Genomic DNA, 17,768 nt, shown 5'->3' on the forward strand with positions numbered 1-17,768 from the left:
TTTAATTGGATGTGCATTTGTATAATTGTTGGCTATATTCGTGTGATTGGTGAACGTCTAGCGTTGTAATAAGAAACTAGTATCTTAACTATGCGTGTTGCGGGGTGTTACAGGCGAGAGGTTGATACAAACTAAATCGTAAATCAAATGATCCAAAGAAAATAGATAGAAGCTTCTATATACAAACCTTATAAGCATAGACATAGAACCCCAAGGCATCAAGCTAACTGAACAAAAGAAATAATGTCACTAAAACAAAATAAACTTAGCAAACACGTAGAACTGAAGCGCGTGTTCAAATCTTTCCGCTAATTAAATTGAAATATATATATTCAGATACGATGAAGAGTAAATAAAAACTACTTAAGCTCTACACATGCCTCAAGTTTTACACTTCTTTAGTGTAACCATATGAATTTTTGTATTTATTGATATCTTTTGCGAATTATAAAAAAGTGGCAAAAAATAACCGAAGAAATTCACTAAATTGGACGGGTATGGATACAAATACTTCAGTATTTTGTACTCTTTTGGATTATATGTAAAGGTTTTATTGAAACTTCCATATTTATGTCCAAAAAATAGGTCCAACTGATTATTAATCAGATAGTCCAATCGGTACTTGTACCAATTTAGCCAATTTCGTATTCATCCCCTACCAGTACCCTACTGATTCGGTTTATTTGTTACCCATACCGGTACCAAGATCATTGGAGATTCCAAAAAAAAAAACAAAGACAAAACAAAACAGTATCAAAACAGATATCCGTATCGTATAGTACTCTGTACTCAATTTTATTGATATATGGACCACTCATTCTCTCCAAGTAACTGTTTTTATGCCCTCTCCAGTTTTATTATTTTTTTTTTAAATTTTACATACATGTTGTGATGATTTATTTAAAGTTTTAAACATACCACTGGTCATTAGTTAGTGAATACTAATTTTACTCTTGAAATTTTAAATTATTAATTTGTTATGGTTGTTGGACTCTCTGCCCTTGGTTAGAAAAGTCATTATCACTATCATTATCATTATTACTCTTTACTTTTTAACTTGTTACCCGGTTTACCACTAAATCACTAATTCCTCTCCCAACTCACTTCACCACATCTTTAAACCTTCAAATGTCTACTACAGTTTCACAAAGCAGTCACAAACAAAGCTCTAGTTATTGCTATAACACAGATTCTTTAAACTAACTAACTCATGTAACTACATTGTGAAACTATGTTTCCTGTAGTTATTTATAATGTTTTGTACCTAATAAATTTGTGAGTTCTTTTAGACTATATGTTTTAATCTTGTGCAAATAGCATTCAAAAGATCAAACGTTTAGAGTATCGGTTTCTAACTTCACATACAATGGCCACTTAGAACAAGCTAAAGAAATCAAGCTTTTTGACCCCAATCAAAAGTTCCATTTATTCGAAAAAAAGGTCGACTCCAACACGAAAGCTATAAAAGGTTCATTGATCTCACTTGTAGAGCTCCTTGAATCTTCTGCAGGCTTCCAACACGTTGTCCCTGTGACCAAAGGCACTGACCCTCACGAACCCTTCATCAGCGGGCCCGAACCCACTACCAGGTGTGGTCACAACATGGGTCTTCTCAAGAATCTCACTGAAGACGTCCCATGAACTTTGACCGGGGAAGTGGACCCACACGTATGGCGCGTGTATTCCGCCATATACTTTGAAACCTAGTGATGTAAACGTATCCACTATAATCTTTGTGTTTTCTTTGTAAAACCCAACCACTTCATGCATAGCCTGCAACAATCAGAAATATGTTTGGTTTTTGTAATCAGCTTTAATTAACTGTTTATAAACTGTTACACGACCCGGTAGGCCCATCAATTTTTCCCATACACGATTAACCCGATTAAACCGACCCAAAAAACCCGTTGCCCGAATACCCAAAAACCGATCAAACCAATTGTTATTAGGTCGGGTATCTGTTAGACCTTTAAACATCAAAAACCCAAATAACCCAAACCAATTAACCCAAAACCCAAAACTACATCGATTATCAAGAATTCGTGAATACGCATCAACTTTAAAAATAGTAGAGGTGTAAATCGTGTTGGGTTAGCAGGGTTGACGTGTTTCGGGTAGAATTTTTGAACCTTAACCCAATCCATATACTTAATTGTGTCGTGTCAACCCTATTTAAAATTGTCTCATTCTCATTTAACAAACTTGGGTTTTATTAATTAGCTCGAGAATAGAACAAGCGAATGAAAATAATCAAATAATGGACAGTTAGAACTAATAGCAAGTCGTGTTCGGGTTGACAAAATTTTAAACGGGTCCATTTCACCAGTAAAAAAACGTTTTGACCCAAACCCGTTACTTAACCTACTCATAAACTAATTACTAACCTCAAGACCTTCAGGAGAAAGACACGCAAGACCACCAGCTTGAGCAATGTTTGATGCACCATTGAAGCCGGTACAAACAATGCGGTTAAAGTCCTTAGCCACAGGATGTCCATCTGAATATTTAAGTTCTTTCGGGACTACAGTCCAACCTAAACGGACACCGGTAAATCCAGCATACTTGGAGAAAGACACGCAAGACCACCAGCTTGAGCAATGTTTGATGCACCATTGAAGCCGGTACAAACAATGCGGTTAAAGTCCTTAGCCACAGGATGTCCATCTGAATATTTAAGTTCTTTCGGGACTACAGTCCAACCTAAACGGACACCGGTAAATCCAGCATACTTGGAGAAAGATGCAGTTTCAATTGCAACCTGCCACGCACACAAAAAAGAAACAATTATCTTAATCAGTCACAATAAAATATTATTTTTTTTAAGTTAATAGTTATAATTGTACCTCTTTGGCGCCAGGGATTTCAAAGATAGATTTAGGGGTGTCACCCGTCACATACATGGCATATGCTGAATCATAAATTATGATGGACCCGTTATCCTTCGCAAAGTTGACTAATTTAATAAGTTGCTCTCTCGATGCAGCAGAGCCCGTTGGGTTGTTAGGTGAGCAGAAAAATATGATGTCAGTTCGAGATACTTTAGATAAATCGGGGAAAAAATCATTCTCCGGAGTGCATTTCATGTATTCAATATTTGCAAACTTTTCAATATCCTTCTGGTACTGCCTGTTTGACCAATAATCACACTTGAATCCACATAAGCCTGAAAATATGTATAAATATTGAAAATAAGGTGCGGTTGTAATTTGTAAATTGATTGACTCATTCCAGAAGTACAATATTGTTACCGGATATGATGGATCTTGTACCGCCATTGTTACATTAGACCAGAATAAAACCTGCCACAAATATCAATACTGTAAATGAACCGTTCGTGTATGATCATTAATTTAATAAACAAGCAAGCATAAAAAAAATATTTTGTTCATTTAGTTAAGCGAACAAACATGAACACATGTGTTGCTCGTTCATTTATGTTTGTGAATGTTCATGCGCATCTGTTCATTTAAATTCATTTATGTTCGTTTGTTTACATTCATTAGTTTATTTGTAAGTTCGTGTGTTAACATTCATTTATATATTCGTTTAAAAACTACAAGCCCATTACAGTTTACTCTAGTTTAATAGCTGTGTAGCCGTGTAGGTCCAACAATCGTTGTTCACACTTGCCTTTTATTGGTTTAGGCTCAATTATGTCTGTAAATATATTTCAGCTCTTTCAATTAAGTTCATGAATTGTTCGTTCATACTGTTAACGAACGAACATGAATGAACACGTTCATTTTCTTAACAAACAAACACGAGCACAAAAACGTGTTTGTTTAGCTGTTTGTGACTTTAGGGATGAGCGTTTTCGGTACGGGTACCGATTGGTACCGGTACCGAATTCGATACCAATTTGGTACCGAATCGGTACCAAGTTTTGAGTTTTCGGTATCGGTACGGTACCGGTACGGTTCGGTACCGGTATTTTCCGAATTTTTCACAAAATACCGGTACCGAACCGAACATTTCGGTACCGGTACCGGTACCAACTATTTCCAAAATTCGGGATCGGGATTTTCGGGATCGGTACCGGTACGGGTACCATCCCGAGCTCATCCCTAGTTTGTGTTTGCTTGTTATTTCGGTAGAAGTTAAACAAACAAGTAAGAACATGCTCCGTTTGTGTTCGTTTGATTCGTTATAAACCTAGGTCAAATGCAAAATCTACTAAAAATTTGTTAACACAAATGCTAAGAATACAACAAAAAAAGTAAAAAAAATAAACATAAACCTGAAGGCGTGAAATGTCAAACTTTGCACCATCAGATACAAATATGTCATCTTCCTCTATGCCAAGGTTTGCATAAAAAGTTGAAGCAATTTGAGCTCTCAGTTGCTGAAAATATAAACGGCACATATATGTTAATTAACTATCATCTGAAGGTAATAAGCAAAATCATAAGTATAACCAACAAAGAAATTAATCATGCATACCTTTTCACCTTGTTCAGCTCCATAACCACTGTAACCTTCAACAGTTGATAACCCGAGTGCTCTCTGTTAAACAGAAATATAAATAACCATCACTCAAAATGGCAAAAAAATTTCCCAGTGATTGTCGTGCCTAGTTTTGGCAAGGTAGGATGGGGTGGGGGACATTTGGGTCATTTTGGAGAAATAAGGTGTACTAATATAACCTGGGTAGTCTTCTACTCTTCTCTCACTATAAACCCTACCTAAGTATGTTTCAGTTGAGTTGTCCGTTATGTCATATTTGTGGTAAAATGTTCCTGCTTACTTTTAGCACTTTTGATCAGTTCTGCAGTTTTGGTACAGATCAATTCTAAAGGTCAAATCACTCAATTGTATGAAGGGTACTAACAAATAGCCAACAATGTTCTTCACGGCCTGTTAAAATTTACCAAGACTCGTGGAGGGAAGTCAAGTTTAACAGCCAATGCTATTTGGTGCAATCTATTGAAAAAATGTGAAATAATTTGTTTTTCAAGAGGCTAACAATAATCAGGAAGACCTATCAAAATTCAGGTTAAACTAGTACAATGAAGATTGAATTTATTTAACAGCCAATGCTACTTGGAACAAAAGACGATGACTGATGACAAATTTGGAATTTTCGAAAAGGACATGAACGAATAGGTTTTGTTCAGAGCAGGATATTGATCAACAGAGGCTGATTGAAAATAGTAATGTAGAGAGCTTAGCCAGTATGAGAAACTGGTTGCAGATGGTAATCATGCGGGCCAACATTATCTAAGACTAACAGTGTTTGCGAAATCAAATAATGAGTCATCAAAAGCAGTGGCAGGATTTCCATGTTATCAATACAGTCAAGGTTAGTTCAATCTCTAGAGCTTTGATGATTAAATTTGAGAGTACTAATAATAACACATATTCTAGTAAAGCGCTAAAGCTGTCACTTTGACGAAATTTTAAAAGATTATAAGATGCGGGTTATTTTATTAGTAGCAATTGCCAGATTTTTCAATTTGCATTAGACCAAAACATTATTTGTGGAAGTCCAAACTCAAATTAGACAAGTTTTGTGCAATGGGCAACATTATGGTATTAATATAAAGGATATTATGAAAGATGGATGGAACAAAGTCAAAGAAGGAATTATGAGAGCATTTACAACAGGAGGTATAACTGGTATGTAGGGGTGCAAACGAGCCAAGCCGCTCACGAGCTGCTCGAACTCGGATTGATAAAAAGTTCAAGACTCAAATAAAGCTCATTTAGTTATCGAGCCTGAGCTCAAAACTTGTTTAATTTTATGTTTTACCTCTTTTGGACTTTTATGTATTAATTTCACATTACAAGGCCAGGCTTGAGCCGAGGTTTGGCTCGTTTAAGGTACTGCAGAAGCACGAGCCAAGCTTAAGCGCGTTTAAGGCTTATCTAAAAATATATAAAAATTATTAACAATGTATATAAATTAATTAATCAATATTAAATAAGCTAAGACCGAGCTTGAAAAAACCAGCACGAGCCAAGCTCAAGCTCTCCTAAGTCAAAACGAGCCTAGCTCGAGTGTAGTCGAGCTAGGGCTCGGCTCCTTTACACCCCTAGTGGTATGGAAGTGGAAAAGTCAAACTCATATATTGGGTCAATTTTGAGGTTAAAAGCAGTACATAATTTTTTTAAATGTTAATGTTGACTGAAAAGTCAAAAGAATGTCAAGGGGCTGGATATTTTCTTGTTTAGCCTGTTGAATTAAGTTTTTCAGGGGTTGCTTTTCTTGGGTAATTTCCCAAGTTAAAAGTTTCACCTTTGTTTTGTCTTTTTTCATTCATAATTTTACCAAGGTCCTGCAGCAAGTGGTAATAATACCTTAGCCATAGCAGAAGTAATGACTTCTGGAATGGGCTCAGTAGTATCACCAATTCCAAGGCTTATCACTTGTGCATCAGGATATTTCAACATGTGTGCAGCCTTCCTTCTTCCAATCTGTATCGCACGAAAAATATATTAACAAGATACAGAGTTTTAACATTCACATTTAAAACTATAGGTAATATGAAACAATGATTCTAAATACCTCTGGAAAGAGATAACCAGCTTGAAGCTTAGCAATGTTCCCATTGCGGGTAACTTTAGTCTTGTAAGCTGCAGAATAGCATCAAATAGATCTAAGTGTAACCAATCAAACAGCAAAATGGAATTGTTATAATAAGTAAAGATTCATAGGTTTCCTCCAAAAGATAGGCAAAAATTTTTAAAAACAGTTTTAAAATACGTGAAACAAAATGATTCACATTATACAAAAGCACCAAAAAGCTAAATTACACCTTCAGCAATCAACATGGATTAAAAATTTGACCCTTTTCACCAGTTGAGCATAGACTTTTCTGTTTTGAAGCAGAAACTTTTACAATCATGTGATTTGATAAGTATGATATACAGTAGAATAGTCATAAAAGCAAAATCAATCAATGTAGATAATTAGTAGTTTTGCTAAAAGGCTAAACCAAATCAAATATTCAACATCACAAGTGCATAATACAAACCCCATCTCTCTACTGTTTACAAACCAGTTTAAGCATCAATAAACAAAAATCCATACTGGACAAACAATTAAAAATTTCGTCATAACTCGTAAGCCTGCTGCTATAATTTACCACAAAATGTGTAATAGGGCTGTAAATGAGCCAAACGTCCAGCGAATTGTTCAGAGGGAAGTTAATTTATGTTTGTTTGTTTAATAAATGAACAAACACGAACAAGCATTTCATTCAATTAATTAAATCAACAAACACGAACACTGGCTGTGTTTGTTCATTTGTGTTCGTTTGTGTCCGTTAATGTTTGTTTCTATTTATTTGTTCATTAAAGCTTTTTTAATGACTTTTCCAATCTTGTCATATAGATTTACGCAAAATTATTAACAACAAAACAAAAAAAATTGAGTATTTAGTGATTAATTTATGTGTGAAATTAACATGCTGTTAAAAAAAAGACCAACACAAAGTTGGTAGCAAGAGCATTGGCAACGACCATTCTCAGTTATTCAAATGACTAAAACATTGTTTGTGTTTACTTGTGTTAGTTTTTTTTTTTACAGGTGTGCAAGAAACCGAAAAAACCGATCTCAAAACTGAAAAAAAAACGAACCGAAACTTATGGTTTGGTTTTGGTTATGCGTGTAATAAAAACTAAAAAACCTGAACCTAACCAAATTTCTAGATCTTCATTTTTTATTTCGTATTTTAAGTAACTTATAAGAATTTAATAAACATATAACTCAAATATTTTTGGCCAAATACATTAACAAAATTCTTTATACCTAAATTCATTATTTTCAGCACAATTTTTTTTCGGCCTAAAATTTTCAAGGTCAAATGGCAAAAACCAAAACCAAAAAGTTTGGATTTAGATGCACACCCCTAGTTTTAGTTCATGAACATCATTTCCATAATAAGCAAACACGAACATGAAATTTCGTTACAGCCCTACATATGTGCAATTACTATTATTAAAAAACAAGAAAACGTGTAATTACCGGTCTGTTCAGCCGGTGACGTGGCTACACATTTACAAACGGAGGAGTTTTTAGAAGGTAGCCTTACGATCTGAGTTCTGCAACACAATCGATGTTTATTATGGAACACATGTTAATTAGCAGAAGATTATTATTAGTATGTAATAGATTAGATTAATACCTATACCTTGTGACTGGGAGGCTATTTGGGGAGAAGATGGCGGACGAGAGTGATACGTGATTGTGGTGAAGGGCAGAGGACATTTTCAATTTCAACAGACAAGACAATGAAATGATTGGATTCGGTAGTGAAGGCGCAGACGTTACTATTTATTATGTAGAAAACCTAATTTACTAATCTTTCTTTCTTTCTTTCTTTCACAGGATTACATCAACACTCCTTCTTCACCTTTTCCCATTATTTCCCAAAGTAACATCTCAAAAGGATTTATGCTCTAATTGAGCAAGAATTGAAACTCTTTCTTCCAGGATTCAACAATCACATAATACTGCTTACATCCAACTTTAGTATTGAATCGACACAAAATCAGCATGTAGTGAGATCTTAATTACGTTGATCTCAAGTTACTTTGAACATCTAATGATCAAGACATCAAGGTTACCAAAATTTCACAGTCAACCCTTAATTACTCAAAATTGTTTGTTAAGTTTAGATTCCAAATGCGATGTTGCAGTTCCATCATCCTCCTTATCAAACAGTATGCTAGAACTCGGGTCCCAAATCATTTTAAAATCATCATAATCAATCTATCTTTCAGTTGTTATTCCTTTCGTCTCGAAAGCAAACGTTTACCCAAAACATCTACAAGAAGGATAAAATATCCTTCACAAACTTCATTCCAAGAAATATAAACTTAGGATAGAGATAACTTAGTTGACTTCCCATTTAATCCATTTTGACTTTTCATGTTTACACCCTATTTGCACCAAACTTTACTATAATTCATTACAACTTACAATCAAGTTCTTCGATTCTATTTACCTATTACAAACCCGTCTAACCGGCCTTGTTTGGACAAAGTCCAAGTTGACTTTGCTTACCTTTAACTATAGTCAAAATACTATCTTTATATAGTTTTTGCTACTTTAGATTCCAATGCTTTCTCATTTAACACTTGGACATCAGCAATGGGATCCTTAGACCTTTCGCATCAGGGCTATTCATAGCTTTTGTGGAGGAGATTTGTGAGAAGGATGAAAAAAACAAGTATTGTGGAGGGTGAGGTGGAGGCCATCCATCCTTGAAGATCCTTTATCATGGATGGTGAAGGATGGTGGTTTGTGGGTCCTCCATATTGGTGATGTGGAGATTATGAAGTTGTTTGTGGGAAGAATATATATGTTATTGTTGTAGGTAGAAAGTGTTTGTGGAAAAATAAATGGAAAGTTGATGTGGCATACTGACTAGGCTGTTTGTGGAAAAAATTGCCCTTAACTGATGCAGACAGTCTTAAATACCCAAGGGCACTTATGTTACAATCAATGAGGTGGATACCCAAGAATGCTCCATTGCGTAGCTCCATCCATTAGGGCTTGTGAAGATGAATTCTAAGTAAAGTTAATTCACTTTCAAGTTTGAAAGTGTAGGTGAAGTTCGACTAAACATAATCATTTTTATTTGTTATGACACTAAGTAAGTAATTTTGCTATCGGCAGCTAGTCCACAAAGTGAAAATCCATTCAACCTGTATAATCTTGTGTTTTCTATGTGAACATGATTTATTAAATATATTTTTTTTTCAAAGAGATAAGAAGAGCTCAACCCACCAAGATCGGTGTGTGGTTTTTCCTTATTTGGTCTTTCATGTTATATCAAAACACGGGAATTGTCAAATGATAAAACTTAATAGAGTTTGTCATTTGAAATAAAGATACAAAGTTAAAGGGAAAAACAAATTAAATACATATTACAAACAATAACCAGTTTGGAGTCTTAAATTTACAAATTTGAGAAAATCTCTTTACATACAACATTCGTAGTTTTATCACAGGCATTCCCTTCATCATCCAATATCAAAAGTTTAAGACCACGTCTGCTGATTACCCTGGATAACGCAACATATAATTGTCTATGGGAAAAACAGGACATCGGAGAAACAAACCAACCCTGGAAAGAGATTGCCCTTGGCTCTTGTTAATCGTCATAGCAAAGCATACAGAAAGCGGAAACTATCTTCTGTTGAATTTGAATGGAAACTTTTTATCAGTTGTATTCAAAGTAACTCTGTGTATAGCATGACGTTTGCCAATAGCACTGCCTGATACAGCCTCTACCTCTATAACCCGATTACCAAGAGATTTTACTATTAACCTTGTTCCGTTACACAAACCATTCTTCTTATCAATATTTCTTAGCAACATAACCGGGACACCAACTTTTAGTATCAACTGGTGGTTATGACAACCAGGAAACTTTAAACCATTGAGAACATCGGGTGAGATAAGCTAGGATCAAAGTCTTCATTTATGGATTCTGACTTGTCAATACTATCAAAACTTAGGTATTCCTTATGCTCTCCAGGAAACCTTGCTAGTAACATATCATTAATCTCTTGAACAACTTCGTTTTTTGGTGCTAGTATGGCTCTTTCTTGAAAAAAATCCTTCTTCTTATAGTTCTGAAGTATTGACGGATAAACAAATTCAATTAAGGCAGAAGTCGGATCAACAGAATCTTTAATAAGAATATCATAAGGAATATCTATTTGCACTTCACCATGATTTGGACCACCAAGTTTTCCTTCCCCGATTTTTAAAAGCCATTCAGCAAATAATCTAGTTTCCTCAATGTTCGGATCTTTACTTCCAACAGTTAACCTCATGTTTTTTGTAAGTTTAAGCACTTTGCAATTTTTCCATATGTAGGACGAACTTAGAAACGCATTCACTATTTGGTGTCTACTTCCATTAGTAACAACCGGAAGTATTTGTCTAAAATCTCCTCCAAACACGACAACCTTATCACCAAAGAGGCTATCACTTTTTAAAATGTCCTTAAAAGTTCGATCCATAGCTTCAAATGCATGCTTGTAAATCATTGGGGCTTCGTCCCAAATAATCAAACTGGTTTGTTTGATTAAATCTGCAACTTCGCTTTGAGGATCAAAAGAACAAATAGAATCCTCGGTTAGATTGATTGAAATTTTAAACCGGGAATGAGCTGTTCGGCCACCGGTCAATAATAACGAAGCAATGCCACTGGAAGCAACATTTAAGACAATAAGGCCTTTAGATCTGATCGATAATTCTAACGTCTTCCATAGAAATGTTTTACCGGTTCCTCCATATCCATAAACGAAAAACGCACCACCTTTTTCTTTCTCAACGGCCTTATTATTTCATTATAAACACCGTGCTGTTCATCTGTAAGTGAGACAAAAAGAGTATCAAACTCATGTTGTAAACTTTCACGATCATAACACGTCTCTTCAATAATAAGTCGATTATTTGCAGTCCACAAATTCAAGATCGGGAAACGACATTGTATTAAATCTTCTTAATGAGGAATTGTTACGAAGTAGAATTTTCTCAATCTCAAGCAAAGTCAAATTCTTGATTTGCTCCTCGTTAATTGATAGTCCTGCAATTTAATAAAAAAAATAACCACATTCATTCTTTGCAAAGATAAACATATAAGCAAAAAAAACAAAAAAAAAACAAAACATCTAGACATTTTTATATTAATATTATTGTTAAAAAAATAATACCCGGAAAATCCAAAAGTTGTTGTTGTTTGTGAATAATATCTTCTGCCAAATAATTCCATGTTTTCTCCCAAACAATTTCAGGTCTCGATAGACTTCCACACATTAGCATTGTGCAAAATAAATTTCTTAAGTAAAACCCGGTACTGGCATTGCTTGCTTCCACAATGCATTCAATATACTCATTGTCATCGTCTAAAAGACCAAGCTCATAACATGCGTCTCTAAAGGTCAGAAGGATGTTACCATTAATTGTGCGAATGTCCTCAAATTTTGTAGGACCTTTGACTTTATTTAATAGAATTCGTAGATAGTATCCTTCGCCAGCTGCAGGTGAAACAGAATGAATTCTACCAATTGAACAACCTTTTTTTCTTCGTTGCCATTTCCTTTCTTAAGTTTTCTAAACGAAACGGGAAGGAAATTCAACATAAGAGAGCTTTTGAGCTTCCGGATCCATACCTACGCATGATTACAAGACGTCAATTCCAAATAAAAAACGTCCATACATTAAGACTACATTATAGTGTTAATTATTTTTTTCCTTTAAATTCTTTTTTCACATAAATTATTTTCAAAAATAATATCCTTTTAATAATTTTAGATAGTTTTATTTATCCACCATAGATTTACTTAATGTCTCTAATACTAAAAATTCTAAGAAACAATTATTAAAGAGGAAAATGAAATTGGATTTCAAGAGACAGAAATAAAATTCAAATAATTACCAAATCTGTTTGCCAACAAATACCAAATGTGTGTTGTTGACTATAAATATTCGTCATATTATTTTTATGAACTAATTTTGTATACTCATATCATAATTTTTAACAATTTAAGGCAAAAATTATTTAAACAGTGTTACAACAAAATAAGTAACAATCAATGATTACTCTAGTTATATATAAAATTACTCTATTGATCAAGTAAGTACACACAAGAAATAATTACTCTAATGATTCTTATAATTATTCTACAAACCAATATTACAAAAATGTTACCACTAGTGTTTGAGATTTTTTATTTTTTTTTTTCGATTTGCACGCTTAATATGATAAGTCAATTTGTAAGTTAATCCACCCACTCACACACATATATGTTGTCGCTTAATCATGTGAGGGAATTCACTATTTATAGTGTTCCATCAATGGCATCATATTTTTGGACGTATTACTACTTTGTATGCTCATATCAAATTTTTAACAATTTAAAGTAATTTTGTATTTTCATCATAATAATTTTAGTTTTTTTAACTAATTTAGTGTAGGTAAGGATAACATTCAATTAGGCTTAATATCGTCACTTGAAAATAGATGTCCGTCTTTGTAAAAAGAAAACATACTTGACATAAGAGAGATTTCGAGCTTCTGGATACATACCGTTTATGGTCATCCAATCTATAAACATTGATTCTGAAACAGATGCTTTGTCGAGGACATCATCAATATCTTCCTCTTCACCATAAACAATTTGTTGTTGTCCGAGAAAGATGAAATGGAAGTCTAACAACAGATGGTGTTCTATAATGGACCTCGTATGAAAATATACGCCATGAAGCTTCACAAGCAGACACGTATCGACAATCATAATATTCTTTAATTTCGTCAACTAGTTGTTTAGGAATATTTCTATGTCACCGCTTTGCTCTAAGAAAGCAGTTGCTATATCTGGACCTTTGTTGATGTATTTAAACAAATATTTTATCAACCCTGATTGATTGCACCACTCAATATTTATGTGTGCCTGATATCTTTTTAAAAGTTTCGGGTTGTGTGGAACAACGCTTCTGTTATCTAGGTTAACATCAGACTTTTTAACAAAAACTCCATCTTCACGCCTTCTGTATATAGGGTATCCATTCGAATCAACAGAAGTGTGGTCGGAAAAACTTTTCAGGAAGTTTTTTGAACACTTTTTATTAATCATGCATGAACAACTTATGTTTTCAGCACCACATGGCTCATGAATCATAAACTCGCTTACAAGGTCATACAACTCTGAATCTTCTTGCTTGTTAGGAATCTTAGCAGAATTAAACGAATCTATCTTGTCAGCATTATTAATCTTGTAAACATGGTGCATGAAGACACAAACGTGAGCATAAGGCAATCCACGCTTTTGAAACTCAATCGTGTAAACAACTGCAATATAAATTTACATCATTATAAACATTTTTATTAGCATGTGTATTTCTAAAATATATTCATTAAATCAAATGTATATTGAAAGAGCATAGTATCATACCTGCTTTAACTTTCCCAAACAACGAACCCTCCTTTAAGTCTGTGACAAATGAGTCAAGTTTAATTTTAAACAGTCTATACAATATATCAGGTCTGTCTTCAGCTTTCAGGTTTTTGTGGTTAAAAAATCTTTTAACTTCTGGCCATTTTGGATTGCAAGTCATGGTAATAAAAAAATCCGGGTATCCAAACCACTTGCATATCGCCATAGCATCTAAGTAGTTCTCCCTCATGTAGCGTGCACCACCCGTAAATGAAGAAAGCAGAATGACACGTTGTCCAATGCTAGATATATCAAAATTTCCAGAGTTATGTAGGTTAACTAACTTTTCATATGACTCACATTTAAGATTTTTCTATTGGCATCGTATATAAAACAGCCTCTCGCTTTCAATTGACGTGTTTGCATCAACTAAAAGTTGTTGATAGAGCCTTCCTCCATGTGTAATCAATGAGAAATTATTTGTTCTGTCTTGAATTCTATATGCAAAGAATTCCCTCATTGTCAATTGCAGCGATGCCATCGGCCACCGAATGGTCGATTCCTTCTTAGATTCTCATTCATTTTCGTGTCTTATCGTGTATACCTGGTATTAACATGTATGTGTTTGGGTGGTTTGGGATACAGGTACATCAGGGGCGGACCTACCCTTATTCTAGGGGTGTCGGCCGTCCCCTGTGAAATTTTCTTTTTTAGCATTGTTATGGTGTTAAAATCCCGACCGACCCCTGTGAAATTCTAACACCGACCCCTGTAGAATTTCGAAATCAAAAGGATGATGAAGATCAGCGGAACCACAAGTGAACTTAGCCACAACATTCTGGTTGTCGCCTGTCGGCACACAGAGTGGTTCTCAGATAGACAGAAATTGCATAAAGGAGGAAGACGACCTAATATTAGTTAATATATTGGGCTTCTTTAGACTTTAAACCTAGGCCCAATAATTATAGTGAAAATATGAAAATAAAAGCTACAGGCCTACATGGACAAAACTTAAATTAATACTTAACATTGGAATTTTAAATATTGTTTCAAACAATTATTTCATTAGGTATAGTCTTCTTCGTTTTATATATTTTGAACGAAGCCCTCGTTTTATTTCAGTTTTAAACTAAGTTTTTTTTGTCTGTTAATATAGTACATTGTTTATTAATTTAAATTCTTAACACGACTTTTGTTTTCCTTTACTAAAATATTATTCTGAAAAAGCTTAAAATATTATTTATCAGATCCTCTAAAAACAATTAAAGCAATGTTAAAAAAGTCGACAATCGTACGTTTTGTGAATGTAGTACATCAGTCGTTTAGAAAGAGTTGTTTAGTGTTTAGAAATGTTAAAGTAGATAATATTTTTGTTAGATTTAATAAAATGAAAGCCCTTAGAGAACAACTTTATATATATTGTAATTACTTATGCATTTATAATGATATATAATATGATCATCTTGATTATTATATGACCCGACCCGATTTTAACCTGAATGGAATGGTCGAATTGGACAAAAAAGAACCGACTTGATGCGACCCGAGCCGAACTGGACCCGAGCCAAACCGGACCAGGCCGAAAAAAAAATTATATAACCATGTACCGACCCAAAAAATTTCCGACCCCTGTAAGAAAAAGTTCTGGATCCGCCACTGGATACATGATAAGTTTTCGTGTCGTGTACAGGTATACATGTTTCATGTTCGTGTCTTATTGTGTCTGTGTCTTATCGTGTACTGGTATACACGATATGCCAACCCTAGACGAAGGAATGGAATGAACAACACAATGGAATGGATTATTACCATGCCATTGAGATTTTTGGTTACAATGTAGAAATGGAATGAATAATTAGTTTGATAGGAAATAAAAGACAAAGGAATAAAATAAAATTGGTAGTGACTTGCAGTGACAGTGGTGGTGGGATGCAGTGGTGGTGGTGGGCGGTGATGGTGGTTGGTATTGGTGGTGGCGTGGTGGCGGTGGATGAGTGGTAGTGGTAGGTGCCGGTGGAAGGATGGTGGAGGTGAAATATGGTGAAAGAGAGAATGAAATGAAAAAAAAGAAACAAGAGGGTGAATGAAATGAATTTATGATGTTTTAGGAGGAATGCAGTAACTTGATGATAGGTGATTCGATTCCATTGACAAGCAAAACACAATTTTTTTATTCCCTTAGACTATTCGTATTTCGTAGTGGATAGTCGTGGGCTCCAAAACAGGCTCCGAAACTCCCAACACCATCCACCCCTTCCATCTCGCGCGAACACATTGTGAGCAAAGCTTTGTGATGTCTCGTTGCAAAAGAAAGTGGAGAGAACGTAATGGTTGCAAGAGAATTTTAAGGCTTTTACCATATGATCTTACATTGGCTTGGATTCGAATTAAAAAAGCGGTCCGTTTATACATTCACCTCTTGGAAGCCATTATCCTATCCTATCCTACTAGCTAGCTATGACGTTAATAATAAAACAAAACGCGTAAACAAAAGGCCAACAACTTTAAACCGACAAGACGGGGGCCCAGTTTCCTACAACTTATTACTAACATGCGCATGGTGCGCATTCACTTACCACAGAAAGAAATTTACCGTACCATGAGTTTATTCATTTCTTAATTAATCACCGTCGGCTAGAGAGAGAGAGAGAGAATCATAATCATAATATAAAAGGTGTATTTGATTTGATTTGATTTATATCACAATTATTAAATTAATTATTAAAAACAAAAGACAGATCAGATCAGATCTAGATCCAAATAACCGCTCGCTCTCAACTCTGCTGCTGCTGCTGCTGTTTCATTCAGGTTCATCTCTTTCTATTCGTCAATTGCACGCACATACTTTTATCGCATTATCATGAATCCTGTAACCGTTTCGTGATTACTTGCTCCTTGAATTTGACAACGGCTCTAATGTTCGTTGTTTCGTCTTAATTCATATTTGTGTTTACTGGTAATGTAAACTGCTTGAATACCTGTTCTGTTAGGCCTAAATTGACGTCAAGGAAGCTGCGTTAGGTTTATACTATAATTAGGACACTAGTATTTCTGTTTACGGATGAGATTTTTTTTACAGAATACCGGTACTGGTACGATACTTGTTTTTCATGTTTTCGGTTTCAGTATTGTCAATGATACCACTACTGAATTGAAAAAATCTGTACAGCGTTTGGTAAATAGTTTCACTCGTTTTTGGTTTCGGTTTTGTTTAACCGTTTGGTGATTACTTGCTCATTTAATTTGCGGATGACGTTATCAGGATAACGTATGATGTATCGCAGCCACAGAACGTTCAAGTGTTCTTTCTTTTGTTTGAATTGATTGATTTTTGTGGATTTAGTTGTTATCCGTGTTTACTGGTGATGTAAAATTGGTTGATTGTTTGTTTTACTATACTATACTATACCAAATGCTAGATTAGGAAATTGTGTCACACCTGATTCTGTTTGTGTATTTATACCTAATTAAGACATTTAATGGCTCTGGATTTTCTGTTTTCAGTATTATGTTGATGTAAATTTGTGAAATGTATATTAGCCTCAGCATGTATATTAGGGGAAAATAGAGATTTAATCTGATATTGAATTTAAATAGTGAATCCTTGTTTGGAAGTTGGAACTGATACTAGCTCATTGAACTTTCTAAAACATTTAATATGCCTGTGAGAACTACCAATTTTGGAGATTTTTATTGAGTAATATAATAATGCGAAATTGACTATAACTTCAAATTGTATTTCACCTGTTTGATTGTAGATAATGTGTTCTAGCTATGTAAGCATGTTAGCTGGAGTTTTAGTTAATACATCAATAGGAAATAGATTCACCATGAACATGTGTTCTTTATGCTTTCCTGTAATTAAGATGTAA

At 34.5% G+C, this 17,768-nt stretch overlaps 1 protein-coding gene and 1 pseudogene across 2 annotated transcripts; both read right to left on the reverse strand.

Annotated features, from left to right (window-relative positions):
• Positions 1-1,448: 1,448 nt before the first annotated feature.
• Positions 1,449-8,168, reverse strand: LOC143624626 (putative LL-diaminopimelate aminotransferase, chloroplastic; annotated as a pseudogene). Its single transcript, XR_013152149.1, has 10 exons — positions 8,133-8,168; positions 7,967-8,043; positions 6,506-6,573; positions 6,298-6,414; positions 4,441-4,503; positions 4,238-4,342; positions 3,249-3,299; positions 2,844-3,163; positions 2,385-2,758; positions 1,449-1,773 (listed from the first exon to the last, which is right to left on the reverse strand). The product of XR_013152149.1 is annotated as a putative LL-diaminopimelate aminotransferase, chloroplastic (transcript).
• A 2,212-nt stretch (positions 8,169-10,380) lies between these two features.
• On the reverse strand, positions 10,381-13,257 carry LOC143624673 (uncharacterized). Its single transcript, XM_077095244.1, has 4 exons — positions 13,013-13,257; positions 11,674-11,894; positions 11,425-11,546; positions 10,381-11,295 (listed from the first exon to the last, which is right to left on the reverse strand). The coding sequence occupies exons 1-4, from the start codon at positions 13,255-13,257 to the stop codon at positions 10,381-10,383; spliced, it is 1,503 nt and encodes a 500-aa protein (XP_076951359.1).
• Between the last annotated feature and the right edge of the window lie 4,511 nt (positions 13,258-17,768).

The sequence above is a fragment of the Bidens hawaiensis genome, unplaced genomic scaffold (assembly GCF_021521415.1).
Source record: "Bidens hawaiensis isolate Kalapana, Puna unplaced genomic scaffold, B.hawaiensis_p1.1 tig00003902_1, whole genome shotgun sequence".
Taxonomy (NCBI): Eukaryota; Viridiplantae; Streptophyta; class Magnoliopsida; order Asterales; family Asteraceae; genus Bidens; species Bidens hawaiensis.

Bases quoted from the DNA above. Each gene is read 5' to 3' on its own strand.
- LOC143624673 (XM_077095244.1), bottom strand. From the start codon at position 13,257: ATGATTGTCGATACGTGTCTGCTTGTGAAGCTTCATGGCGTATATTTT. The intron at 11,895-13,012 runs GTATGTTTTCTT...TCTGACCTTTAG, and splicing joins CGAAATCTCTCTTATGTCAA to AGACGCATGTTATGAGCTTG. The intron at 11,547-11,673 runs GTATTATTTTTT...ATTAAATTGCAG, and splicing joins ACAACTTTTGGATTTTCCGG to GACTATCAATTAACGAGGAG.